This window comes from Rattus norvegicus, chromosome 5 (assembly GCF_021556685.1).
Source record: "Rattus norvegicus strain SHRSP/BbbUtx chromosome 5, alternate assembly SHRSP_T2T, whole genome shotgun sequence".
In the NCBI taxonomy this organism is placed as follows: domain Eukaryota; kingdom Metazoa; phylum Chordata; class Mammalia; order Rodentia; family Muridae; genus Rattus; species Rattus norvegicus.
This window is the reverse complement of record NC_141538.1, coordinates 125,751,446-125,779,312: the sequence shown is the minus strand read 5'-3', so window position 1 is coordinate 125,779,312 and position 27,867 is coordinate 125,751,446. Positions and strand designations below refer to the sequence as shown.

The following is a 27,867-nucleotide window of genomic DNA, read 5'->3' as shown; positions in this document are numbered from 1 at the left end:
AAAAGATAGCCTTTTAATTGTTACTGTTCCAGACACCACCTAGGCGGAGAAAACTCGAGTCCATCAAAGCTCATGAGGCCAGCAGAGGGCGCCGGATGGACAAGTCGCACCATGGACCTTTTAGCGCAAGTTTGAGTTGGGTTCTGCAGTACGCAGAGAGGGTAGAACTTTATCAAACTGCAGGGGAAACTCAACGACTGCCACATTTCTGTCTGTTGCCAAAACTAGCATAGGCTTCGGGTACAAGAATACTTTACAATATAAAGTTATCATTTTACCTAGAGTTAGTTGACAATGCAAATAAATTATTCTTGAATGTAAACAGTTATAAATATAAGTGAACTAATTTTGCATAAGAGGTACAGCCTTTCACTTGATGGTGAAAATAACATTCCTTCCTTTATTCATTTATCAAATATTTAAAGAGTGACTCTAATATAATCATTCTCAGCAGGGAAAGAGGCTGATTTAAGTACTAACAATAAACAGAAAATTTTTAACAGAAAAAAAAATACATAAAAGTCATCAGACTGAAGCAGGTGTGCTTCTTTTATAGCTCTGCCAGTAGGGAATTGTGCCAAATGCATAGGGCTACAATGAAAAGAATTGGTTTTGTGTGTGTGTGTGTGTGTGTGTGTGTGTGTGTATGTGTGAGAGAGGGGGGGGAGAGGAGGGGAGGGGGGAGAGAGGGGCGGGAGGAGAGAGAGGGAAGGAGAGGGAGAGGGACTAGGCTTTTACAGTCAGTCAAAGTCAAAACTGGTCTAGAGAAGGATAAAGGGAAAAGAGATGTGCTCTCATGTCTGTCCGCAGCAGGTTGATCTCTGCCAGGAATAACTGAGAAGTTCTCTGTGATGGTGAGAAAGGGTGGACACAATCAAATGACAACTTGAAAAGGCAAGGCCACCGGGTCACTGTGAAACTACACATTTATCTAGTAGCTAGATGCTAGAGACATAAAATGACCAGGATACAAGTCACATCCTTGAGCATTTTGGGCAGAGGATACACACACCTGAAAAAGAAGAGGAGGAGGAGGAAGAGGAGGAGAGGAGGAGGCAATAGAATGAATACAATGTTATAGCACTATTTGTTTCTGAATTCTTGATTAAAAGAAGGACAGGAAACTGAGGCTAAAGCTCCACCTGAACTGAGATCTCACTCACTTGCCACTCCTTTATTCAACCCCTAGGATTAAGGACTATGTTTATGGTGCTAGCTCTCAAGGGACTGACAGATGGTGACTGGACATGGAACAGGCAGATCCGATGGTGGGCTTAATTAAACGTACTCAAGGCAGATGGTGCTGCTAAAGACAGGCTGATTGGTTATATGTGGGAGTGTGAGGGACGGATTCGTGAGGGAGGTGAGTTTCGAGAGGCATGAAGATACTTGTGAAGCAGACTGTACCAAAGACCAAGGGAGTTTAACCACGATCATAAGAGTAGGGAAAAGCAGACTTCAAGTGATGTGTACCCAGAACCGAAGGGAGTTTCACATAGGTATTAATTATTAAACAACACATTGTTAGAATAATAGAGCTGCTGTACCAAAAGTAAGGTAAGAGTCTAATCTGGCAGGGACCACACGTCCTAAGAAACCATAAATTTAAACATAAGATGGAAAATTATTTTGTAGTGCTTTTCTTCAAGCTGAATCCCATCCACTATGGTTTTGAGTTCCGAGGAAATATGTAAAATAAAATAACGCAAAGGGCACACCCAAAGGGCTGATTTAAGAGGTGCCGAGCCTAGGCTACCTAGCTTTAAATGTTGATCTTTACATAATGTAAAGTCTTTGAATGCTTTTGGGGAAGAGAGATAAGCTACAAAGTGCGATTCATGTGATCAATCCTTCTGCACTATTGAGCCAGGAAGCCATTTCACCCTTACCCATAAGTAGTCACCAGGCCCTGTTTATTCTCTTTATTTCTCAATTCCATTCTCCTCACTTCCTTCCTCACAGGGGCTTCCACTGGATTGGGTCCTCATTATTTGATCCCTGATCGAGAGCAAGAGCCTCTAACGCACAGTTCTGCACTGTGTCGTCGGTCCTTCCCATCTACCTAGCATAGTGCTTAGCTCAGTTTTTAAATTTACTGAATACATGCGGTTTTCACTGCAGTGTAATTTTCTAGAAAGCAGACAGATGAAGTCCTGGAAGGCTGTCAGGCTGAGATGATTGCTATATGCTCTCCAGTTACTCATTCTTTTATACATTAGCAGGTTTCCCTTTACTGCTCATCAGCATACCAACATGATATAGGTTTCTTCACCCTAAAAACCAAAATCAAACAAAAACTCTCTTTGATTCCATTTATCTATTTGCTATTACTACTGTCTTCATAGTTGAATTCAAATATGTGGGGCTGGGGAGATGGCACCCTGGGTAAAAGTACTTGCTGCCTAAGCTCATACTCAGACCCTACCTTAAAAAGAAAAAAAGGCAGATATAAAGTACAAAATCTGCAATCCCAGCATTCCCACAGGAAGATGAGGCAGAGACAAGAGACTCCCCAGAAGTTCATGGGCCAGCTAGCCTGGCATGTGTAGTGGGAAAACAACCAGAAGATCTTGCCTCCGACAAGATGGGAGACAAAAGACCAACACTCTTCCAAAATCCACACATGCACCATGCATGCTCAAATCACACACACACACACACACACACACGAGAGAGAGAGAGGAGAGAGAGAGAGAGAGAGAGACAGAGAGAGACAGAGAGAGACAGAGAGACAGAGGGAGACAGAGAGAGAGAGAGAGAGAGAGAGAGAGAGAGAGAGAGAGAGACAGAGAGGGAGGGAGACAGACAGAGACAAAGGGAGAGACAGAAACACACACATCATCTAATATGTGTCTGTTCCCTTTCATAGCAAGCTTAATATACTTCTTCCCTTTTTTCCAGAAACTAATTTCACTTACAATTTCATCTTCATTACACTATTTGTCATTTGTCAAAGCCATCAAATCCTTTAGCAACTCTCCATTCTCATCTCGACCTCTGACATCTAGGCTGCATTAGATACTGTAGATAGTAGTGTCTTGAAATAACTGGCAACACATCTTAAGTTTCCACCTAACTCAGTGGTCCCTTTCTTAGAGACCTTTGATGACACCTCTTCTTTTCCATGTCTCCAGATCTGGAATAAATAAATTCTGCTGTCTCTTCCTTTGCTCTCTATATTCACTTCCTAAGTAAGTCCCTGCATATAAAGGTGGATGGTTCTGAAACACTGTCACGGTTACTATTGTCCACTGGATTGGCTCTAGAATCACCGAGGAGATGAATGTCTGGGCTTATTTGTGAAGGGATTTCTAGATCAAGTTAACTCAAGTGTGAAGACTCGCCTTAAGTGTGGCTAACACCGATCCATGGACTGGTGTCCTGGAAAAGGGAAAAGGGAGGCTACCTCTGACCCCCACCTCCACACCTCCTGAGTGTGGATGCAGTGTAATGAGCTGCCTCACCATTCTGCAGAATCAACCACACCCTCAACTGTGAGGTAAGACAAACCTCTCCTTAAGTTGCTGTTATCAGCTACTTTGTCAGAGTAGTGAGAAAAGTGGCCCTGTACTTACACTTTGGGATTAAACTTTTCCTCCCAATTTTGCCCTTTTGTGGTTGACCACTCAGTTGGCAAGGTTTGCTGGATTCCTATAAGGCACCATAAACTTACCACAGTCAAAGCAGAAGTTTCTCATCCAGCGATGCCCATCCCCTCCTCAAATTTTTCAGAAAAAAATTATAATCTTTTTGTGAAACCAAAAGGAAAACCATTCAGTTGAGCTATGTAGAGAGGTTGCCCAGAATGCAGGAGGCCTTAGGTTCAAGCCCCTGAGCTCTGAGTTTTTGGTTCTTCTCTTTGTGTTCTTTTTTTTTTTTTTTTTTTTTTTTGGTTCTTTTTTTCGGAGCTGGGGACCGAACCCAGGGCCTTGTGCTTCCTAGGCAAGCGCTCTACCACTGAGCTAAATCCCCAGCCCCTCTCTTTGTGTTCTTTATACCTTCCTTCCAACCACCAGCGACCCTATGGTACTATCTTTAGTCTTCCTACTGCGCTTTAATGCCTCCTTTCATCTGCACTAGACCATCCCAGTAAACCCACATCAGCTCTCATCTAGTCTACAGTAGTCTTACATCGATTCTTGTACCGTTGCTCACCTTAGACAACTTTCCACATAAACATGTCAAAGGACCCTTTACATTAGTCATTTCATCACGTCATTCTCCTGTTTGAAAGTCTCTAGAAGCATCACATCTTTTTCTTTTTTCTTTTTTCTTTTTTGCGGAGCTGGGGACCGAACCCAGGGCCTTGCGCTTGCTAGGCAAGTGCTCTACCACTGAGCTAAATCCCCAACCCCAGGAGCGTCACTTCTAACTGTGAACTTCTCCACCCTCTTTCTCGTTTGCACTAATTAGTCATGTCAAATCTTTGGAGGAGCTTTCTCACTGGTCCTCTGGTGTGCCGTGTGTGTTGAGTACTTGTTGTTCCTTCTGTCCGAGATGGATTCATCCCTAACATTTCAGAAGTGCCTTCGTGCATTCATATAAGTCATCTTTTACACGATGCTCAAGTGCTGCATTTCTCTCACATCCTAAATACAAATGCCTGTGCAGTCTCTTCCTCTTCTCTCTGGGTTCATTGACTTGGCTTCAGTTTTCCATGCAACCCACTACTTGCACTACATTGTCTTGTATGGTTGCTTGATTCTCCTGCTAGAATGTGACAAAGACTTGCTTATCAGAGTCCAGCTACGCTTCATCGTTGGGCACGTCCTTAAGAGGCTAGTTGTAACAAGAGTGCTCAATCCTGATATCTAATCAAATTCCTTACCCTCCACTCCCTGTCTTCCAGGTAATACCTGACCACATGCCATGCCTTCAGCAGAAAAATCTTACATCAGTTTAACTAGGAATTTCCTTACTTGGTTAGCAGTAGTCCATCCAAAAGTATACCTCACCTATGTAGACAGAGAACCTCTTTTGGAGTTGATCCCAAACTCCTTTCTTCCATTAATCCTCATGGCAACCACCCCTGTACCTATCATGAGAGTACTAAATAAGGAATGCTTTCCTGTTTCCAGTGAAGGCCTGGGCTTTCTTCAGCAGATGCTACCATTCTGAGTGATAATAAGGAGAGGTGCAGCTAGCTCCTGGCTTTCTCCCTACTTCATCCCCAGTGTCCAGTGAATGCTTTGATATGCTCACTGTCCACTCAATGTCACTAAAGAAGGAATGCATCTAGAACAGAGAAGCAGTGCTCCCACAGAACTTAAACAGGGGACTTAAATTGGTTTGATGGATACTTTCATATCACTTTAAACATACAGGTGTTTTTACAACAGTGATTCAACCTTCATTAGAGAAAGCTTTAAGACAACTGCTAATGTGAAACCTGAGTCTTGAGAATTAAGAACCTTCAAATACCAGAGTTCAATTTGAACATCGAATTCTCTGGCAAAGCTTTAAAGTCCTTTTCCTTAGGTGGAGAAATATTTTGTTATTTGTAGAAACATTTGGAATTACCTAATTTATCTTGTTTGTGGTAATTAATCACGTCAAAGCTTTGTGCTTAAGGCTAACAGGATTGTGCTAACAGCTGGAGCATTAATGCCCATTTGAGGTCATTAAAAGTGTGTTCGAAAAAGCTCAAATAACACACACACACACACACACACACACACACACACACACACACACACACACTGTTGGTTTTGTCAGGGATTGTTCTAATTCCAAAGGACAGCTGTAACAGAGATGATAATCACTTAAAGGTGTGGAGGGTGGGGAGTGGGGAGTGGGGGGTGGGGAGTGGGGAGTGGGGGGTGGGGTTGGAGGGTGGGGAGGTGGGGTGGGGTGGGTCCACTTACTCAAGTCTCAGCATCTTCAGAGTACTCTCAGAGATAGTCAGTCGCAGAATCTGTGAGGGGTCGTGATTTAACTGGTCTCAAAAGGGGGTTTGAGTTCACATGAGCTTTCTACATACACATGAAAGCAAGATTCCCCAAAATGCTGGCAAGACCCATAATGTTTACACAGCAAAGCAAACAGCCTTTGTTATTCCAATTAATACATCTGCTTGTGAAGAGAGCCTGACCCAAAGTGCTCATTTTTTTTCTTTAGATACATTGAGTATTCTAATGTTGACTCATATTGAGGCAATTTAGAAACGTATGCAGCTACAAAATGAAAATAGATCATGTTAACGATGACATTTCTTACTAGGATTCTTGCTAAAAATAACATCTCAAACTTACTATATTTCTTTCAAAGAGTTTTAGGTATTGTCACGTGCATCTGCTTCTCTTTAAGAGTTTAGGCCTAGTATTATCCTTCAACCTTAAAAATCAGTGATGATAAATGTCAAAGGGTAAAGTTATAAATAATCTGCCAGTGTTAAAGCATTTGTTGAGAAACCTTGAACTGTGAATTACTAAGATTTATAGTAATCCTATTCTATCTATCTATCTATCTATCTATCTATCTATCTATCTATCTATCTATCTATCATCTATCGTTTATGTATGTTTGTATCTATCATCTATCTATTTTCATCATACGGAGGACTGAATCTAGGACCTTCCATACACTAGGCAAATGACTTTATGCCAAGCTAGATCATATATATATATATATATATATATATATATATATATATATATAGAGAGAGAGAGAGAGAGAGAGAGAGAGTAGGGTCTTGGTAAAATTTCTCAGGCTTCCTTTGAATGTACTTTTGCTCAGGCTAGTCCCAAACTCATTCTGTAATCCTTGCAAGCACTGATAAAACTTCTGCCTCGGCCTCCCAAGTAGCTAGGACACAGGTCTGGTCTTCCAGGACTGGCTTCTTATTCTTTTAATAATCCTATTCTAAAATGAGGAGTGAGACTTTGGAGTGAAACTCCTTAACAATGAAAATGTACTATACAGAAAGTCTAGACCAACATCAGTAGTTTAACTAATGAATAGTGAAACAATGGCTTAGGAACAGACTGTCAAGTGGCTAAACTCGAACACATTATTTTATTCTAAACATAATATTTTCTCTGCTACATCTTATGGTCATAAAGAATTATTAAAATAAATAATTATGTCTAACATGGTTTTAGCACATGAGACAGGTAAAATAACTGTAATTTTTAAAAAGCAAATTTCATCTCAAAGAAGAGGTGGAAGCCACTGTAGACAAGAAACTTGAGAGATGTACAAACAAAATACTTGTCATGACTTTCTTTTTGAATCTGGTACAGAATAAACAAAATGTAAAATAATGTTCATAAGGCAATTTAGAGAAATTGAACATAAAATATCCCGCACTGTTAAGAGCTTAGTGTATATTTTGTTAGAAATCACTGTACAGCTATTCTAAAATAAATTCCTAGTATGCTAAAGCTTTGAAATGAGATATTTACTAATGAGACAATCTATCTGGTTATTTGTTATTAAATATCCCAGGAAACTAATAATGAAAATGTAGAGAATTAGGCTGGCAAATGTGAACAGTATCTATCAACAGTCATGGGGTCTACTTGGCATCTTGCTATGGGTAGCCCAGCCTATCCTGGACTTCATGATCTTCCCATGTCTGGCCCCATCCAGGCTGGAAGTACATTCTGCCCATCTTTAAACTCATTTTCTCATAGAATGGGTTTTCAATGTGAATTTTGAACCTGTATTACAGACAAGATCCCATCAATATGACTGCTGAATCTTTAATTTTTTTATTTGAAATTGAAGAATAATAAAAATGCCTTACCACAAATCTATAAAATGTGGTTGCTTTTGACTCATGCTTCTTTCTCACCTCTGATTGGGATGCTGAGATATGTAAAATTATGCCTTATATTTAACCTGGGAATCTTAACTGCCTTGCATGGCTGTTACAAGATGCCTGCCAGAATGACTGAAGAGGAGGTTTAGTTTCAAAGATCACAGTTGGTCATGGTGAAGAGGTAACAGTAGGCCCAGCAGCTCATATCATGTCTGTCAGGAAGCAGAGAGAACGCCTGTGCCTGCTGATGCTTTCTTCTTTCCCCTTTTATTCTACCTGGGCTTCAGTCTATGGCCTGGTGCTACCATATTCAGGATAGGTCACCCCCTTGTTTGGAATTCCTGTCCACAACTGGGTGGTGCGGTGCATGCCTTGTGAGTACTTGGGAGGCAGAGTTGGGGAGGTCTGGAACTCGCTAGAGTGTCATGCGATTCCATTATAATGAAATGGAAGGAAGAGGACAGCTTGGAACTGGATCTGAGTCTGGCCGGCTTTGCCTTTAGCTTCACAGCCTTGGAAAAAAGGAGGGAAAACTGAGTTTTATCATCTATAAAATGGGGACAATAATGTTCCCTCATGACAAATAACTGCGTTTAAATGAACTTCTTAATCAAGAAAGTATTGTTTAGCATAAGACCACAAGGTTACTGGAATAACAAAGAAACTTGAATTGTCAGTGAACAGGCAGCTCAACGTGCTTTAAGATCTCAGCAGATAGCTTTCCCTGGTGTAGCTTCACAATGTAAAGACTCTTCGACATCATTTATTAGATTATTAGGACAACACAGACACACATATGTAACTCTCACCAGAAACGCTTTCTCATATTCCCCATCCGAATGACTAGCAAGGGAATGGTCTTTAACCAAATAAAAGTTCAGCCTTAAAAATAGCCAGGAAGCTTTCTCAAATTTACCAGCTAGGTCGAGATTCGTAAGTGAGACGTCTTGTCAGCAGGAAAGGTGATCTGAAGAGCGAACAAAAATAGCCCGTGTCCGACAGCTGTGATGTCTATAATTTATACGCTGAGATCACCTCTCATCAGATCGCCATGGCGTACACACAAAAGAGAGTCAGTCAGTTGTATGTTTACTAGGTCTCAGGAGATGAAATTTTGTTATGCCCATTTCCTAGGTTCACTCTTTACGTACAAACATCGTGACTTGAGACTTCATGTTTGAGGAATGTGACTATGAAACTCTATCGGCATGCACAGTTGTTTGACTAACCTTTAGTAATTTAATCACCAAACAGCAAATAATCAGTTTTCTTTGTGTTTCTAAATTACTTTTTTCATGGGAAAAATTGCAAGTGTTTATAATGTTTTGAAATGTGTTTGTCTTAGTCAGGTTTCCTATTCCTGCACAAACATCATGACCAAGAAACAAGCTGGGGAGGAAAGGGTTTATTCAGCTTACACTTCCACATTGCTGTTCATCACCAAAGGAAGTCAGGACTGGAGCTCAAGCAGGTCAGGAAGCAGGAGCTGATGCAGAGGCCATGGAGGGATGCTACTTACTGGCTTGCTTCCCCTGGCTTGTTCAGCTTGCTCTCTTATAGAACCCAAGACTAGCAGCCCAGGGATGGCACCACCCACCCTGGGCTGGGTCCTCCCCCTTGATCACTAGTTGAGAAAATGCCTTACAGCTGGGTCTCATGGAGGCATTTCCTCAATGGAGGCTCCTTTTCTGTGATAACTCCAGCCTGTGTCAAGTTGACACACAATACTAGCCAGTACAGTGTTTGTATGTGTTCAGGGAACTGCTATGGAAGTAATGGAGGTATGAAGTTTCATATTCCTGTAACAGGAAGCAAATAATCTTCAGGTATGGAAGGATCGGCCAACATTAAGTAAAGCAAGGAGAGAAGGGGGAGGGGGAGGCAGGGAGGAAGAGATTGCTTGATCATAAATTATTTGCCCACTGTTAATACTCTGGTCATGCTTTGGATTCTCTTTACTATTTTTTTACTTTCATCCTCAGTAATCCATTTCTTTAATTTGCACTTTTACATCATTTTTGTTTCCCACAATTCTTTGATCCCTTCTGTGTTTTGCATTTACCTGAACATGTGAATTATTTCCTATATTAGTATTTCTCCTTTGTCCAGTCACACACACACACACACACACACACACACACACACACACACACACACAAACATATACACAAGTGCTGAAATATACTTAGGGCTCTGTTTGTGATTTATTGAGAAATTTTGTTTAAATTAGTTAGAATCGAGAGTCCTGGAGAGGGTGTCTTTTATTTCTATAACACGATTGTCTATATAACTGAATGAAGAAAAGAAATAAAAGGAAGGACATAATTGCTCCTGGCTACAGTGGATATGCTGGTTTGTCATTTGTCAAATTGACACACGCTAGGGTTATTTGAAAGGAGGGAACCTCAATTGAGAAAATGCCTCCATAAGATGTAAGCTGTAAGACATTTTCTTAATTAGTGATCAATGGCCCATTGTAGGTAGTGCCATCTTTGGGCTGGTGGTCCTGGGTTCTGTAGAAAACCAGGCTGTACCAGCCCTGATGAGCCAGCCAGTAAGCAGCACCCTCCCGGTGCTAACCCCCCATGGCCTCTGCATTGGGACTGCCTCCAGGTTCCATGTACTGTTTGAGTTCCCATCCTGACTTCCTTCAGAGATGAACAGTGCTGTGGAAGTGTAACAATAATACCTGTCCTCCCCAACTTGTTTTTTGGCTATGGTGTTTTATCACAATGAAAAAAAAACCTTAACTAACACAACGAAGAAGGCTTATTGTAGATAAACGAACGTACAGGCAGAAGCAGGGACGTTTAGGAGAGTCCAGGGTGAACATGGGCAGACTGAGCAGGGCCATGTGAGGAGAGAGGGGGAGTGGGAGCAAGAGAGGAGCCAGGACTAGAGGGGTGGGTGGTCTGGGCTGAGAGATTAGCACAGCCAAAATGGCTGAATAATCTAGGGACCAGGGGACCTGAGGGAAGGGGCTGGAGTCCCTGGGCTGGAGAGTTCGGGGTAGGAGTCGAGGTATGGCAGGCAGGAGGACCCTATCCCAGTTAGGGACTGAGGGATGCTGAGAGAACCTGGCAGCCAGCGTCATCTTTGATATGTTAATGATAGGCGTCTCCTTGGGCAGTTTGTCCAGGGTTTCGACCTAACAATAACGTGACAAGGAACTACAAAATAAGCGTGAGTTCTAAAACAATGGGGTCGCTATCTGAGGAGGGTGCGGACTAGAGCGTTCCCAGTCAAATAAACCTTGCCTGGGGGGAGCGTGCCAGGGGCTAGGGAAGGGCCGCCCTCCCCGCCTGGTCCTGCTGTCCTGAGGCACGTCTCATGGTCTGCACCCCCTCACCCCCACTTCTCTTCAGATTCTCCTTTCACCTCGGTCGCTCTCAGACTCATCCCTTCCATCTTCACCGCCGTGGGCTTTCCTCAGGACGCTTCGGGCTCTGCGCCTCCAGCTCGCGTCCACACACGCCGAGCCGCGCTCACCCTACCGCGCCCCAGGCGTCCCCGTCCCGCCCCCCGGGCCCGCTGCACTGTGGGTAGGCGGTGGCGGCGGCGGCAGCGGCGGCGGCGCTTAGAGCCCGCGGCCCGGGGAGGCCGCGCGCCGAACATGGCTGAGAAGCAGAAGCACGACGGGCGTGTGAAGATCGGACACTACGTGCTGGGGGACACCCTGGGCGTCGGCACCTTCGGCAAAGTGAAGAGTGAGTGCAGCGGCGCGGGCGCGGGGCCGGGTGGCAGGTGGAGCGCTCGCAGGCGAGCCCGGGGCACAGGCACCTGGCGCGGCAGCCGGGGCGTGGGTCAGGGGGACCCACGGTCTGAGCTGTGCCTTGGCGGGGGTGTCTGCGAGCACCCTGTCTTTTCTCTACCCGTCAGCTCACTTGTCTGCAGAATTGGGCGACTGGCCCAGTCCAAAGGGCCCCGAAGCGTGGGGAGGATGGGGTAGTCACGGCGCCGCGGATTGGGAGTGGGTCTCCCACTGGTGCCAAGCGCTCTGCCTGGAGCAGCATCTGTGGTCTCACTTAATCCTTTACGTGGCGTAGCCAGGGTGCGGTCCTCACCTTAAAGGTGAGAGAACGCGAGCTCCGAGGCTTCAGCGGCACGCCCAAGGTCACAGAGAATTGGCAGATTCAGGGTGAGGTCTAAAATGTCCTCCAATTTTGGCCTTGCCGATAAGGCCCCTGGCTTCCCCAGATTCTTCCCTGTCCCAGGCCTTTGATGGTGGAGTTGACTAGGGGCATGCCTAGAGCTGAGAGGTGGCGAGTCCCCTCTGCTGGGTGTGTGAAAACGCTGGAATGCAGCTGGTTGGGCAGAGGCTTTAGGGGAACCCCAGCTCTGCAGGTTGATTGGTGTGTGTAAATTGGTTCTAGGAAGACTTCTGGGGTCAGGGTCTGGGAAAAATGTTCCTTGGTAATGGAATTTGGGTCCCCAAGATGTCAGACTTGCTTAGGCAAGGCGTTTGTTTGATGGCAAATTGTGGGTTTTGGGGGGAAAAAAAAACAGGTTGCTTTTGAAATTTCAACTCCACTTACTAGTTAAGTATTAAACTTTGCTTTGTTTTCTTATTAGTTAATAAGAGTCACATGGGTTTGGTTTGATTACCAGCTCTTGTTAAGAAGATACTTGGTAGCGAGTTGAGAATTAAAAGTGAAACGTTAGCTTTTTTTGTTGAATAAATAGTGGGTAAGCAGTCTGGGAATTTTATGCTAAGGCATATTTTTCACATTTTAACCTCCAGTGAAGACTTGAATAGAAGGCAGGGACTCATCATTCCTGCGAGGATTAACTCCTCTCGGTCTATCTAATACCCATTTGTACAATGAGAAACACTGCTTATTGAATGCTCTTACCACATGCGAGTTACTGTTCCAGGCAACAGAGTTCTAGGAAAGCAAAACCTGAGCTTTCCTGGGACTTTTCCGAGAGGGAAATGCAATCAGAATACACGTGAAAAATGTATGCTCCCTCCTACTGAGAAAGGCAACTAGGGGAAGAAAGGATGGGGACTTTAGTTAGGCAGTGGGTATTTTTGTAAAGACCTAAAATGTTCGTAAAGTTATTTGAAGTCTTATGAAATCGGGATCTTGTAAGAATTGTGGATAGTCGTGAGATGGTCCAGAGATTTGATGGGTGATGTTGACACCATCTTTGCTGAGAACTGCTTTGCTGGATTGGCAGTACAAAGTTATGCAAACGGCTGCTTTGCCATTTAGGGTAAGTTATATAACTTAGCCGTTTATGCTTTCATGTTCTGCTAAGTGCTTTTGTTTGCTTTTGAAAAAAAATTTTATTGTACTCTCAGTGTAGAGTGCAATACCAACTCTGATTCCTCAAACCATTGTCACGGGATAATTTAAAACTATTTGGTTATATTCTTTGCTTCTAAACCACCAGCTTCCTAAAGTATAAATGGAACTGAAGGGACCTTTGATTTACGAGAAAAATCTTTTTCTTGGAGAACCCTGGTGGAATGAGCTGTTTGGGGGTTTTCCTGATGTTGTTTGATCTTCCCTAAAGAAACACTGTATGGTGTGATAGTTACTATTTATGTCAAATGCACACAAAGAAGACTTAGCTAGGAAGGGAATCTGAATGAAGAGTTACTTAGATCTAATTAGCTTGTGCACATGTTAAAGTGGGAGCCCCCCCCCCAAAAAAAAAAATTCTGGGCAGCACTGTTCCCTGAGATTGGGTCCTGTACTGTGTAAGTATAGAGGGATGGCTGAGCATGAGCAAACATCCATGCATGTGTTCTCTCTCTCTCTCTCTCTCTCTCTCTCTCTCTCTCTCTCTCTGTCTCTCCCTCTGTCTCTCTCTGTCTCTTTCTCTCTCTGTCTCTCCCTCTGTCTCTTTCTCTCTCTGTCTCTGTCTCTCTGTCTCTCTCCCTCTCTCCCTCTGTCTCTCTCCCTCTGTCTCTCTGTCTCTCTGTCTCTGTCTCTCTCTGTCTCTCTCTGTCTCTCTCTGTCTCTCTCTGTTTCTCTCTCTGCTGGTGACTGAGGATGTGACTGCTTCAACTTCCTGCCTCCGTTTCCCTCAAAAGGTCTGTAGCCTGGAGATCTGAGAGAAAATAAACCCTTTCTTTCCTAAGTAACTTTTAGTCAGGGCATTTTATGACAGAAATAAAACTAGGTCGTATGGGTTTGTAATCAGTACGGCCGTAGTTGTTAAGTAGTTAAGTCAAGGGACTGGTGAAACAGAGCACACGCATTATAAGAATACGTTTTAATCTATTATTTGACAGTTTCATACAATGTGCTTTAATTAGTGCGCTCTCTCTCCCCCTCCAACTCCTTTCATGCCCTCCCACCAAATCTCCATCCCAATGTCACATATGTATATAGTAGTGCAGATATGTGCATGGGTACGGGGCCAATCCTCTAGGGGTCACATCTCTGAAGAAAACTAGACCCCTTGCCCCCAACCCCATAAACAACTGTGAACTGTGTAGGTAGTTTCTCATCTGAGAGTGGGCCTTCTTGAGCTCCTCCCCTATGCAAGGCATGTGTAGTTTTAAAAATGTGTGTTGAGGTATTATAAAACATATTATAGAAGTTACTGATTTTAAGTATACAGGTCAACAGTTTTTAGTACCAAGTACCAAGTTTACCAAGTACCACAGCCATCCATGTAGCTTAGCTGGAGAAAATTTATCTTATCCTTTATTTTAAATGTAGTTAATCCCATTTCCACCCACAACCCTCGGATACAGCCATTTACGCCGAATATGTATAAGGACTGTCTTTTCTGGAAAAAGGTGAAGGGGTTGTGGAGCATGGTGTCTCTATGTCTAGCATTTTGTTCTTGAGTTCATATCTATCACTGATTTTTTTCCTTTTTATTGTTGCTTGAGCTGTTGTATGCTCCCCCTCCCCCCATGCTTCTTAGCTGCTGGACATTGTCTTGCTATACAGGCTATTACAAAGAGCGCCTCCATGAATATTCACACGCAAAGGCCTGCGTGTGGATGTGTGTTGTTTCCCCGAGAGAATACTTGGGAAACTAACTCAAAGAGAAGACACATATAGTTCAGCCATGTTTAAGAGGTTTATGTCTGTGGTTACTTGCAATGGGACTTTCTTTGGGACCAACAGCTCCTGAGTAACAACATGGAGACATATTTATTATGAATGCTTAAGGGCTTATAGTGTAGGCTTATTCCCATCTAGCCTGTAAATTAGCCCATTTATTTTTACCTAAATTCTGCCTTGTGTCTTGTTACCATGTCTCAGTCTCTAGTCCCATGTCTTCCTCAGCATCTGGCTGGAGAATTCTCTCCAGCTGGACTCTCCTGGACTCTCCTTCCCGAGTTCTATCTCTCTCCAAAGTCCTGTCCATCCTCTCCTGCCTCACTATAGGCCGTCAGCTTTTTTTAATTAAACCAATCAGAAGGTGAGAGAGGGAGTGTTTACAAAGTTTGATGTATCTGTACGAATAACAGTATCAAAGTCCGGTTTGCAATCAGTGCTCTCCTGGCACAGAACTCAGCATTTGAGCAATAAAAGACAATCCTTACACAGTGCACAATAATATTATCCCAGCAGTTACTTGATCATTTTGTTCTGTGTTGTAATGAGGCAGAACACTGTGGTAGGAAATACGTGAAGCAAAGAAGCTTACCTCATTAAAGATTGGCTCACCTCCTACTCTCTACTGCCACCCAGTATGGCCATCGATGGTGCTATGAACATGGCAGGGATTAGTCCCTTGCTGAGGGTGGGGTCCAGTCTGCTTCACTAACTCGAGACTGACTCTTGAACACACAGCATTTCGAGGACTACTCGTATCCAAACCTCACCACTGCAGACACACATCTTTTCACACCTCGGATGGTTACTTAGCAGTGGGGTTGCTGGTTCCTAGCATCGTTTTGTCTTTTGAGATGCTGGCAAATTGTTTTCCAAAATGGTCGTACCGTCTTATATCCCACCGACATTTCCCTCCATTTCTTTATCAACAGTGGTTATTATTTGACTTGTTACATTTATTCCACTGGGCATGGAGTTTTGACTTTGCATTTTAGTAGTGACAGTGTTTTACTATTGGCCATCATTTCATTTATTCAATCATACACATATATATATTTTCTTAAATATAAATATATACATATGTACATAAATATATACATATGTGTATATATATATTTGTTATATATATATACATATATATATATACATATATATATATATATATATATATATGTATTTGTTGTTTTGATTTTTGAGATAAGGTGCCACCATGTAGATATGACTGTCCTAGAACTTGCTATGTAGACCAGGCTGGCTTACAACTCTTAGAACTCTGCCTTCTGAGTGCTGAGATTAAAGGCGTTCAACCCACCTGGCTATGTGCTTGTGTTTAGTTGAGGTGTACAATGAATGTCTTGAATAGGGTTTGCGCTGTATGACAACTTATCTTGGATTTGATTCCCATACCACGTTGAAAGATGCTGGAACTTTTCTGCGTCATCTTGGTCTTTAGTGGAATCGTTGCCTTTCTTCAGTGTGTAAGTAACAGTGGGATAGATAAACTATTGTTATAAAGCTAGTCCGCCCTTTGTGGTTTGTGGCTTTCCCATGCACTTGCTAGTCCTGCTTTTTTCCTGCTATGAGAGCCAGCACCATGGAGTGGTTCCCAGAAGCTGAGTAGATGCTGGCACCATGCTCGGAGACTTCCCAACCTCTGTCGCCACTGGCCCAAATAAACTGCCTTACTTAATAAATTACCTGCTCTCAAATATGCAGTATATCAGTAGAAGACAGGCTAAAACAAGTTGCTCATCAACTTTTAAGCTGAGTTAACAGGATTTCTTGAAATAAATTTTTGCTACAAATTCCTTGCTGAATATATATATTCCTGGGGTTGGGGATTTAGCTCAGTGGTAGAGCGCTTGCCTAGGAAGTGCAAGGCCCTGGGTTTGGTCCCCAGCTCCGAAAAAAAGAACCAAAAAAAAAAAATATATATATATATATATATATATTCCAAACAAAATTCTTGCTTTGTTGGACTCCCTCTCTCCACCTCCCCACCATCTCCCTCTCTTTCATTATAGAATCTTATGTATCCCAGAATGGCATCAAAGTCAATACACTGCCAAGCCTGGCTTAGAGTTTCTGATCCTCCTGTCTCTACTTCCCAAATGATAGGATTACAGGCATGCACCACCATGCCCGTTTATGAGGCTCGTACACATGCTAGGCAAGCACTTCATCAACCGATTTATCTGATTTCTCATTTTCTTAGTTGTGTCTTTAAAATATAAAAGGTTTTAGGGTTTTTGAGCTTAGAGTTATCATTTAAAGAGATGGAGGATATCTGTGAGTTCAAGGCCAGCCTGGTCTACTTAGTGAGTTCCAGGGTGGGGTGGGTAGGATCAAATATTTGATATAGTTAAAAGATCTTTGCCTAGGAGATTTGAAAGGCTTGGCTTAGTATCTTTTCTTGTGAATATTTGATTGTTCTGACTTCTACATTTAACTCTGAGATCCATTTTTTTTGCATTCGTTGCTAAGTATGGAGGTGAGGTTAAACGCTGATCTTTTCCGTGTGCTTATCCACTTGTCTCAGCATGTTTTGTTGAAAGCTCATACAGTTTTAATAGTTACAGATTTAGACTTTATAAAATTAATCTCTTCTATAAACCTTAATAGTGAATGGTTTAATTTTATGAGGCAATAACCACGTGCAATAGAGGAGCGAGGCACATTTATGTACTTTCTCACTTAACTGTTATGCTATTTAAATTTAATTTCAATTGTTGATATATAAATTTATTGATCTAAGTTAAGATTAATAAGCGAAAATATAAATAGTAGTATAGCTTTCATGTAATAACATAGCTTCAAATTACTTTAAAAGCATATAAAACCTTATTTGCTAGTAAGTAATTAAAAACTTATTTAAAATGGACTAAGTTGAATCTTCTCTTCCATTAGGCTCTAGTATTGCTGTTCCTAGACAGTGTCCTAGAGACAGAGTCTATGGGTCGACAAAAATGAACGAGCAGTATGTTTTCAGTTCTCTTGAAAGATTTCCTCTAAGTTGATGGTTTAAAGCTTTACCCATTCTGGTAGGATAGACCTACTGTTTGGAGCTCTTGTAGCTAGACCTCTCTATTCTAACTTATGAAAAGGTGGCATAAGTAGGATGGATCTTTTGTTTTTTTTATATCTGTGCACCAACAGATACTTTGCGGTGACATCAATCGCCCTCTAGACAACAAAGGTCACCAGGAACATTAGGTTTTTCTGCTTTTCAAGTAGTTATTTGTGACATATGGATTTCATGAAATTAAATAAACATTTCACTATGTCCCCATTTATTTTTGAGATGAAAAATTTCAGAATGTAAATAGCTAGTTTTAAGTGGCTAGTTGGAAGATTAAAAATATACTATGCTTTCCTTGAGATTTATGTTTTATTCCCACCAGTCTGAAGGCCTTGAACAGTTAGATTTCTACCCTTACTGTATCTCTATCCTTAAAAGAGAACACATGCAACGTGTAAAGACCTTGACCAACTGATTAAGCTGATTAAGAAAAGAAATCGATTTAAACATATTTGTGCTTAATTGCTGACCTTGGTTTAACAGAATTTCGAGTTTCTTGAGCAGAGTGGGAATGTCAGATGTCAGAAAGGGAAGCACAGCTGGTTATGGCGGCACACAGGCATCTATCCCAGCACTGGAGGCTAGGACTGGAGGATCATGGATGCCACTCCCGCTTTGGCCGTACAGTCAGTGCCTGCCCCAAAAATGAAACAGAAAAGGGAAATACATTTTTAACTCTTCAATGATGAAAGTCACAATGCTAAGTTTTTTTAAAAACCATATTCTAATTATTACACTATGTACACTCGAGGCTATTATTGGTACTGTCCAGGTAATCCTCTGTTGCATGTGGTAGACAGATACATTCCAAACACACTCACAGGGACATGGTACTTGCATACTCTTTATAGTGTCCAGAGCATTGGAGTGGGATAACCTTGTGTGGAACTATCATAAGCCAGCTAGCTATGTGGCATATGCCAAACTCATGATCCTTACACGGTGAGAGAAAGTGCATGAACATACATAGCTCAAGAGGTCCACTTAAACACACCGTTAGCTACACTGGGACCACTACCCGTGACCTAGTTCTGAGAACAGAACTTTATTTGATGAAAGGAATGGAATTTGCAGATAAATGTGTTCAGAAATCTCTAATTGCGTAAACACTGCTCACTTTCAACCTCTCCCCGTCATAACCCCCAAGGCAAGTATTGTGTACATCACATGTGGTGTACTTGTGCCTCAGATTCCCTGGAAGAGATCAGAACAGGCTTTGTCACCTCTCAGGCTGACACAGCACTGTTTTTCCTCATTTGTGCCACTGCCACTGCTTCTATGAAAACAAGCCATCTTGTGGGTTATGCCAGCCTTGGTCACGCTCTGTAATGCAACGTCACCTCCATTACCAGAGATTCCTGCCATTTCTTTAATGATAAGGAAAATATTTGGCAGAAAAGTTAGTTAATCTTTGAAGTCAAGTAGGTAATTTAATTTGGTCTAGCAGAAAGATCTAATCTCAGATCCTTCAAGTTAATTAGTAAGTGGGTGCCAGGGTTGAGTGTTCTGTAACAATGAGAGGAACTTACCGTATGTAGACCCGATGTATAAGAAGAGAAAGTTTGGGCATTAGGTTTGTACTTTTCTACTTAAGCAAGTGAGATGAATATGCAAAGCAAGGTCTATTCTGATGTGTGGTAAACCATCTTATTTTTAGCATAGTGCTAGTGAGGAAGGAATTTCAGGCAGTTTTTATCTCTGCTAATAATAGAAACTTTCTTCACCCCTTCAAGGGAGCAGTCTCCTTGCTTAAGTGGGGACTTGTTTGGTGGTGCTGGTCTCTGATGGATTTTCACTTTGTTTCTTTTGCTGGTGTCTTTGTTTTCCAAGTATTAATTTTTTTCAATGAAAAACCAGCCTTTTGTGCAATTAAAAAACACTAACAAAAGTTGCATTTTTATTCCAAATGTTAATGTGCTTAGTTATTGAAAGTATTTTGCTCCTTGTGTTTTTTGGTCACTTTTCTGTATTATTAAAGCCCAGTGGGCAGTGTGTTTTCATTCAGTGCTGTTGGTTTTCTCTAAACTATAATTAGCTATAAACAATTAACTATGGTTGTCCTAACTGAAAATCATGAGAGTAAATGTTTGCACACACCCCCAGCCCTTTTTCTCTATTCTTACTTTACTTGTACAATTCTATTGGTATACATTGTGTGTGTTTCCTCTTTACCTGTTTGAGTTGGTGCTGTGTGGGGTCCCAGAGATGATTTCAGTTCTCTCAATCAGTTAATACAATAATGCCAGCAGTGCCCATTTGCTGTCTTTAATTACATTGAATTTCAAGCACAAATAATATTGCTATTAATGTTATTAATGTGGCTACAGACACAACTATGCACAGCTGACTTACTAATTTAATTGAAGTGAGAATGTTACAGAACTGGCTTAAATGATTCTGTTGCATGGTTGATGTCTTAAGTCACTGTCTTATGATGAGCCCGTCTTCTCTCAGAGTCATTCCAAGTCCTCCCTTCATAGCCCATTTCAGTGCTCTCTGAACTGCTAGATAATCTCACAGCTATATTGTATACTACCAAGAGATTGCAGCTAGAAAAACGGCTTTGTTTTCACAGTAGCTTTGTGATTAAGGTGGCATGTGCTCCAGGTGGTTTACCACTGCTGACAACTGTCCTTAAAGAGTTAGGTATCAGCAGAAAGGGGTACTCCGTGTACACTTGAGTTGTCTTAAAGGTTTATTGTTAATTTTAATCATGTGTCTGTGTCTGGGTGTGTGTATGTGCCTGCAGAGGCCAAAGGTTCTGGACCCCCTGGAGCTGGAGTTACAGGCAGTTGTGACCTGCCTGATAAGGGTGCTGGGAATTGAACTCCAGTCCTCTGGAAGTAAGTAGGTGCTCTTAACTACTAAGCCAGCTCTCTAGTCCATACCACTGAGTTTCTTTCTTTTATAAATGATTTTGACATGGACTCAGATCCCATGTGAACTGCTGTTTAAGATGGCAAAAAGCTATATGAGATAACTAGAAGACAGACCATAGGATCAGAATTTATATTGACTAGACTGTTCAGGTTGCTATATGAAAGCCAGAAGAGTGAAATTCAGTAGGGACATGTGTCAAATCTAGCTCTTAAAGTAAGCCCAAACCAAAACACAGGTGGTGTATAAAGAATGGGTCAGTTGATAGGAATTTCAGACTTGGGAGTATTAGGTGACCACAAGCTTAGGAACTACACATTATGAAGGCTTAAATGATAAAATTGTTGCCAGGTGGAGTGTAGATGTGCCGAGGCAACATCAGTTGGCAGTTGTAGGAGTAGTTTTGTTTTATTATACTTTAAGTCAAATCTGCAATAATGGGTGTTACAGCTTGGAAAGAAGACAGCCAATTGTGATTCATTCTGACAATAAGCTTTATATTTAGGAGAAGTCCGAAAGTGTGCTGTGCGAGCTCAGAGAGGAGATGTGATTTTTTTTTTTCACACTGTGAGAAAACACTGTCTGATGCAGCTAAAAAATGTATTTGAAAAAAAAAAAAAAAGACAACAAAAGAGTTGCCATATCTGGCGATGCCTTGGAGATGGTTGCAAAGAAACACAGCGTCGTCCAGAATTAGATTTGCTTCCAGGCACCAATGCACACATCCGTGAGATCTCTGTTATTTATTTATTTTTTTTAAAGATTTATTTACTTATATATAAGTACATTGTAGCTGTCTTCAGACACACCAGAAGAGGGCGTGAGATCTCATTAAAGATGGTCGTGAGCCACCATGTGGTTGCTGGGAATTGAACTCAGGTCCTCTGGAAGAACAGTCAGTGCTCTTAACCACTGAGCCATCTCTCCAGCCCGAGATCTCTGTTATTGACTCTTTCCTCGGGGGTAGGTGGTCGTCCAGCAGGATTGTTACTGCAGACGACCTAGTTTGCATGGAAGGTGGGTATAGCTTCCATAGGATGATGCTCTTGCCAACTCTGTCATTTTGTCATTGCATACACATTTTTTCTTTGTGTTATTGCCATCTCCCCTGGCTATGACTTGTATGAACTTTCATATATAGTTAACAACTAAAAAGAAAACTGGAGAGGAAATCCCACATAATCCCATAGCCATCTGTTTGAAGGCAGCTGAATCTATTTCAAGGAATCCTGAGAAGAAAAATCCACTGGCATGAGCCTGGCAGGTTGAGTTTGCTAATTTGTGAGGATGATAAATGTGAGAAGCTAAGCGGAGAGCTGCAGCCAGAAGAGAGAAGGACTGAGGAGTTTGAATTCTGAGGAGAAAATAGAATTAAGTTTTCCAGAGCTAGTCCTGGGTAAACATGTGCATTTGTGGTTAGTTACAACACTTGGAAGGTTACAAATTCTATTTATGCTCATCTCAATCCCAGACTAAGAATGTCTACTTTCTATCTTCTCTAGAGGAAATAAACAACAAACTAACAAGAGCCTCACAATCGAGTGGGGTCTCTACAGATGTTCACATGCAGTGTTCAGCATTCCAGGAGAGGTCTGTGAGGAGAGGAAAAGCAGGAACATGATTCAGATTTTCAAGTTATCAGGCATGAACTCTACCTTCTCATATATTTAAGATGGGGCCTTTTATTATCTGGTTTGGAATCCATACAGATAAGCAAAGGAAATTTGTAGAACTGAAAAATGCAGTCATCAAAGCAGAACTTTGTAGATGTCTTAACAACTTAGATTCTACTGAAAAGATTAGTGTAGTGAATGATATGGGTCAAACATAGATATCCAGACTGAACCATAGAGGGATGAGGATAAAAGAATGCATAAGTCACAATTGGAACAGAACAATTGTTATCAGAACCTCCCAGAACAAGTTAATTATAGGGTATGTAGGTATGAGTGAATGCAAACATAACCTTAGGTTTTCCTTTATTTAGTGATATTTTAAAAATATTTTAATTATATGTATGTGTGTATTACAGTGTGGGGGTGTTGTGGCATATATATGCAGTGTCCACAGAGGCTGGAAGAGGATTTCAGATTTCCTAGCCCTGGAGTTACAGGCGTTGTGAACCATACATTGTGAGTGCTGAAACTGAATCCAGGTCCCCTATAAGAGCAGTGCGTGGTCTTCCTGCTTAGGCATCTCTCCATTCCTGGGCTTTTCCTTCTCAAAATGAACTTTTTCTGAATGTATAGTAAGATAAATATGATTATGTAGTTTGTCTACCAAACATTTAAAACATTATTGTTTTATTATTATTTCTTCTTCTGCTACTATTACTACTATTACTACTGCTGCTGCTGCTGCTGCTATTAGTGTGTGGTGTATATAAGTGCCATTGTGTATGTACATACATGTACCATTGTGTGTTTGTGTGTGTATAAGTGGCATTATGTGTGTGTGTGTGTGTGTGTACAAGTGCCCATGTGCCATTGTGGGAGTCTGGAGATCAAAGGATAGCTAATTCTTGAGAATCAGTTCTACCTTGTCACCTTGTGAGAAATGGGGAATTTTGGATTCAGGTCATTAGGCCTGTGTGCAAGAGTTTATATCCACTCAGACATCCTGCCAGTCTCTAAACATCATTTTCATGAAAACGCCTGTAAATGGTTAGTTGACTTTGGGCTGGAGGGTCTATGGAAAAAGTAAGGTCATTATTTTTACACAGTTGTAAGGAAACAGAAACAGACTTTTAGCTTCCATTTAAGGTGTCTGTTCAGATGCATACACATGGCTCCTGCTTGAGTCTTTTTACTAGAGTTGATAGGATCCACTCATGTGAGCCTCATAACCTAGTATGTCCTATATGAAGACTGTGCTTGGTCATAACAGGTCTGGGTTTTAAGGACTCGTGTGATTATGCTGTATTGACATTCTGGATCATCTATGTCCTAAATCTTTGAAAACTAAGAAAACCGAAGTGAAGTTAGAACATTGCCTGTCTTGTAAACACTACTTTGGATTCAAGACCATTGATAGTTTCAGAGTAGGCATTCACATTCTTGAAGAGAAAGTGGACAGGAGCAATTTTGAAGATAAGAAGTGAAAGAAATAAATTCCCCAGCTTTTGCCACATGAATGGAGAGAAAGTTTAAAAATAAAGCAACACACTTTTTTTGAGAGATAAATTTAAATTATTACTAGCATAACCACAGTCAAGGAAATTATTAGAATTATTCAGTAAGCAAGAAATTAAGTCCAAATAAAAACAGGAAGCCTTTTTCATTAGCATTTTATTGCTGTGAAGAGACACCATGACATCATGGCAACTTTTTTTTTTTTAGGTTCTAAATTTTATTACTAGACAAACCACACACCCCCAGTTTAGACATGACCAAGTCTCCAGGTTAAAAATGTTGAACTCCATCTGGTAGGATTGATTGGTGACAATGATTCAGTATAAACCATTAGTCTCACCATTGTGTGAATCCTTACAGGTTCAGCTTCGTTCTCCTCAAGTGTCTTCTCTTGGAGTTGTGCCTGATTTTGTTACCAGTTTTCATCTGAATCCATGGAGGAATAGGACAGTTTTGCTTTGTTTCTTGGCTTGAGAAGACTGGTGAGAAGCCAAATCAGGTGTATGGCTCACAATGGAGGAGAAAGAGCCATGGCAGCTCTCATAAAGGAAAACATTTAACTGGGGCTGGCTTACAGTTCAGAGGTTTGGTCTATTATCATTATGGTGGGACACGTGGGAACAAGCAGGCAGACATAGTGCTAGAGAGGTAGCTGAAAGTTCTACATCTGGATTGGCAGGCGGCAGGAAGAGAGAGTGACACTGGGCTTGTCTTGAACTTCTGAAACCCCAAAGCCTATCCCTCTTTCCCCCCCTCCCTTCCTCCCAGTGACATACTACTTCCAACAAGGTCACACCTGGGCCAATATTGCCACTCCCCATGGGCCTCCTGGGGCGCCATTTTTATTCAAACCACCACAAAGCCCAAGAGGCAACGAAAGGCCCTGGAAAGGGCCCACAGAGCGGTAACTAAATAGATACCGATAATAAAAGTCCATCCTGTAAGATTTAAAGTCTATGTCAGAATTACATACAAAGCAAAATGTGAGAGTGGACTTATGTAGAATACATTGAATATCTGAGAAAAGTAAAAGTCCAAATTTGTGTTAGACATTAGCGGGTCAAGGATGCATATTACAATCTCAGGGGTGATTACTAAAACGAATCCCAAGGGCCCTTGAGGTGAAAACTGGTTTTATGTTTCTTATTTTGTAGAGAATGTAAAATCATTCCACGACTTACTGTTAGAGATTTTATGGACACAGCACTGGGGCTGGAAAGGCAGGAGAGGTTGTGAGTAGTGGTGGTCATGCCCCTGGCAGGAGCTACACTTCCTAGGAACGGGGACAGTCAGAAAATTTCAGATCCTTTATCCACAACTTGAATGCTAGTGTATCTTCTAGCATTTTAAAATAATCTCTTCTATGCTGGTCAACTTTTCCTGATTATATCTTACCTTAGGTTATTATGTAAACACCAAGCTAATTTTCCTATGGAGCTAAGAAATTAATAATTTGTTATGGATTGACGAGTTTTAAAGAAATATTTTAAAGTTATAGTCTATAGAGCCAGCATAAATAAAGTTTAAAAAAAATAAAGCAGAAACCCGGTGTAGTGGCTCATGCTTTTAATCCAGCACTCAGGAGGCAGAGGTAGATGTAGCCCTGTGAGTTAGAGGCCAGCCTGGTCTGCAGAGTGAGCTGTAGGACAGCTGCAGCCACACAGTGAGACTCCCCCTCCCCCATTACAAATAAACATACCAAGAAGTATAGTTCTTACCAAAACAAAACAAAACAAACAAGCGAAACCAAACACATGCTCAGGCCTTTCCTGATTTTAAACAGTCTGCTTTTTCTCTGCTTCTTGTCTGTCCTGTGCTGTATTTTCTTAACTTATTGCCATTGAAAATATTAATATTGTTTGATATATTTGCTTATTAGTTATATTCTCCACCAGAATGCAATTTCCACTTATTTTTAGAATTCAAGACAATTCTTTATATACTTCAAACAATATTTACTAATTTTGAAAGAATGAAAAATAACTGCACACACTTACATGGTAAAAGCAAGAGAGAAAAGCCTTTGGGGATATGTGAATGCATCCTTTTAGTACTGAATATATGTTCAGTGTGTTATTACGGGGCCAGCAAAGGAGTTTAGCCAGCTTTTATGTCTCCAATTTCAATTTGTGTGTCTGATTCACAAGAAAGGGTAGAGCTTTGTCCTTTGATAAAGCCTTGATTTTTAAAAAATATTTATTTTTTTATGTATATGAGCATGCTGTCGCTGACACACCAGAAGAGGGCATCAGATCCCATTACAGATGGTTGTGAGCCACCATGTGGTTGCTGGGAATTGAACTCATTGTCTCTGGAAGAGCAGCCAGTGCTCTTAACTGCTCAGCCATCTCTCCAGCCTGACCTTGATCTTTGATGGGATAGTAAGTAGTTCTTTTTGATTACTGTCATCCAGTGTCCTTCCTTCCATCATGGCTTCATTTAGTTGTCATGCTGCACATCAAATGAGAAGTATGCAAGTGATGGGATTTAATATCATTGTGGAAGCAGTTCTGTGGGCATTTCTAGATTAGTTGGAGGTGGAATGACCCACATTAAATGTAAACTGCACCATTTTATGTGTTGGGGAGGGTCCCTGTTAAATGAGAAGGAAAAGGGTAGCAAAGCTGCAGTATTCTGCTCTCTGTGGGAATACAATGTGATATACTACTATAAGCAACACCACCATCCCCCCACCCCCACTGCCATGACTTCCCTATCATGATGAACTATAAACCCAAATAAGGCTCTTGTTCCTTACGTTGCTTTTGTTGGGAATTTGGTCATTAGTGAGGAAAGCTAATTTATACAGATAACTGGTACCCAGAAATGTTTGGTTTTTTGGAACTGGTTTTCAGGAGGACTATGGAGAGTTTGAATCCTTGGGCTACAAAAGCCCTGGAGTACTGTAAGCAGAACTTATTGGAACATTCTGTTGGGATATTGGAAGACCCGTGTAAAAGGAGGCCTCCATCATGAAATGTCAGAGGTGAACAAGGACTCCATCTGGATTATTCTGGTGAAAGAATCTATCTGGCCGATTTCCTGAGAACTTGAGTGAGGCTGAATGTAATAGACCAGTTGGTTTGATCAGGGACATTTCAAGATGGACTACCATTCAGTCTTGGTTGCTGCTCAATGCTTATTGGTATATTCCACATCTATAGTGAGAAAGAGCAAAGGTCGAGCAGAGATATAAGAAAGCTGACATTTGGGGAGGAAAGTGTGTGTGATTTAAGTGTCAGGTTTCAGACAAGCAGAGTGTTGATGAAGGACAAAGTATCTGTACTTGTTGAAGAGACTAGTGCCATGTAACAGGGATCTGGCACTAGCATGAGAACAGGAAAGGTCCTCTGAGGACAAGGCCTCACTCAGGGAAGGCTTCATCTGAAGGAGATTCAGATTCATTTGAAAGGAGGGAACCTAAACTAAGAATGATACTGTTGGGGTTCCCAGCTCATAAACAGTTTCCTAGGAAAGGATTCCCTGAATTAGCATACAGAAGGCGCCATAGCTCTTGTCCAGGAGGTCAGGCTCCATTCCCGGTTGTTGGCAGAACTTGGCAGAGTCATCCACATGACAGTGGTTTCACAGGCACAACAGATGCAAGATTGAGGAGGTCATGAGGTCTGTACAACAGTTCCGGAGAGCCACTAAGGCCAGCGATGTGTGCCAGGGTTTCAGTCCTGCTAGGAGGACATCCTGAGGTCAGCATGTGGAGCGGACTGTGAAACTGTGGTTGTTCTGGAGACCCCAGCATGTTGTTGAATCTAGGACCATGGAACTTCTGCTGAAGAAAGCTGTTGGCATGGAGGAGAGTTGGCTCAAAGGAGGGACTATACGTGTACCTCCAGCAGCCCAGCTGAGAAATGGGCCATCCAACTCTTGGAACCCAAATGATTCTACTGTGATCCCCAGAAGATGCAGTGGAGCTGTAGGATTTGGTGTTTTCCTTAATGAGTTTCAGTCTTCCTGTGGCTCACTCATTTCTTC

The 27,867-nt window shown here is 41.7% G+C and overlaps 1 protein-coding gene and 1 long non-coding RNA gene across 4 annotated transcripts in view; one reads left to right on the top strand and one right to left on the bottom strand.

Moving 5' to 3' along the window:
* Positions 1 to 375: 375 nt before the first annotated feature.
* On the bottom strand, positions 376 to 11,279 carry LOC148005951 (uncharacterized). Its single transcript, XR_015620387.1, has 4 exons — positions 11,141 to 11,279; positions 8,679 to 8,729; positions 5,865 to 5,914; positions 376 to 2,273 (listed from the first exon to the last, which is right to left on the bottom strand). It is a non-coding gene; the product is annotated as an uncharacterized LOC148005951 (long non-coding RNA).
* Positions 11,280 to 11,295: 16 nt separating this feature from the next.
* The window catches only part of Prkaa2 (protein kinase AMP-activated catalytic subunit alpha 2), a 71,733-nt gene continuing 55,161 nt past the window's right edge, over positions 11,296 to 27,867 (top strand). Inside the window, exon 1 of one of the 3 annotated variants that reach the window (XM_087551294.1) lies at positions 11,296 to 11,469. Coding sequence is in view for 1 of the 3 variants with exons in the window: in NM_023991.2 (NP_076481.2) it covers positions 11,376 to 11,469 (94 nt within the window). In the remaining 2 variants the exon portion in view is untranslated. 3 annotated transcript variants of the gene reach the window in all.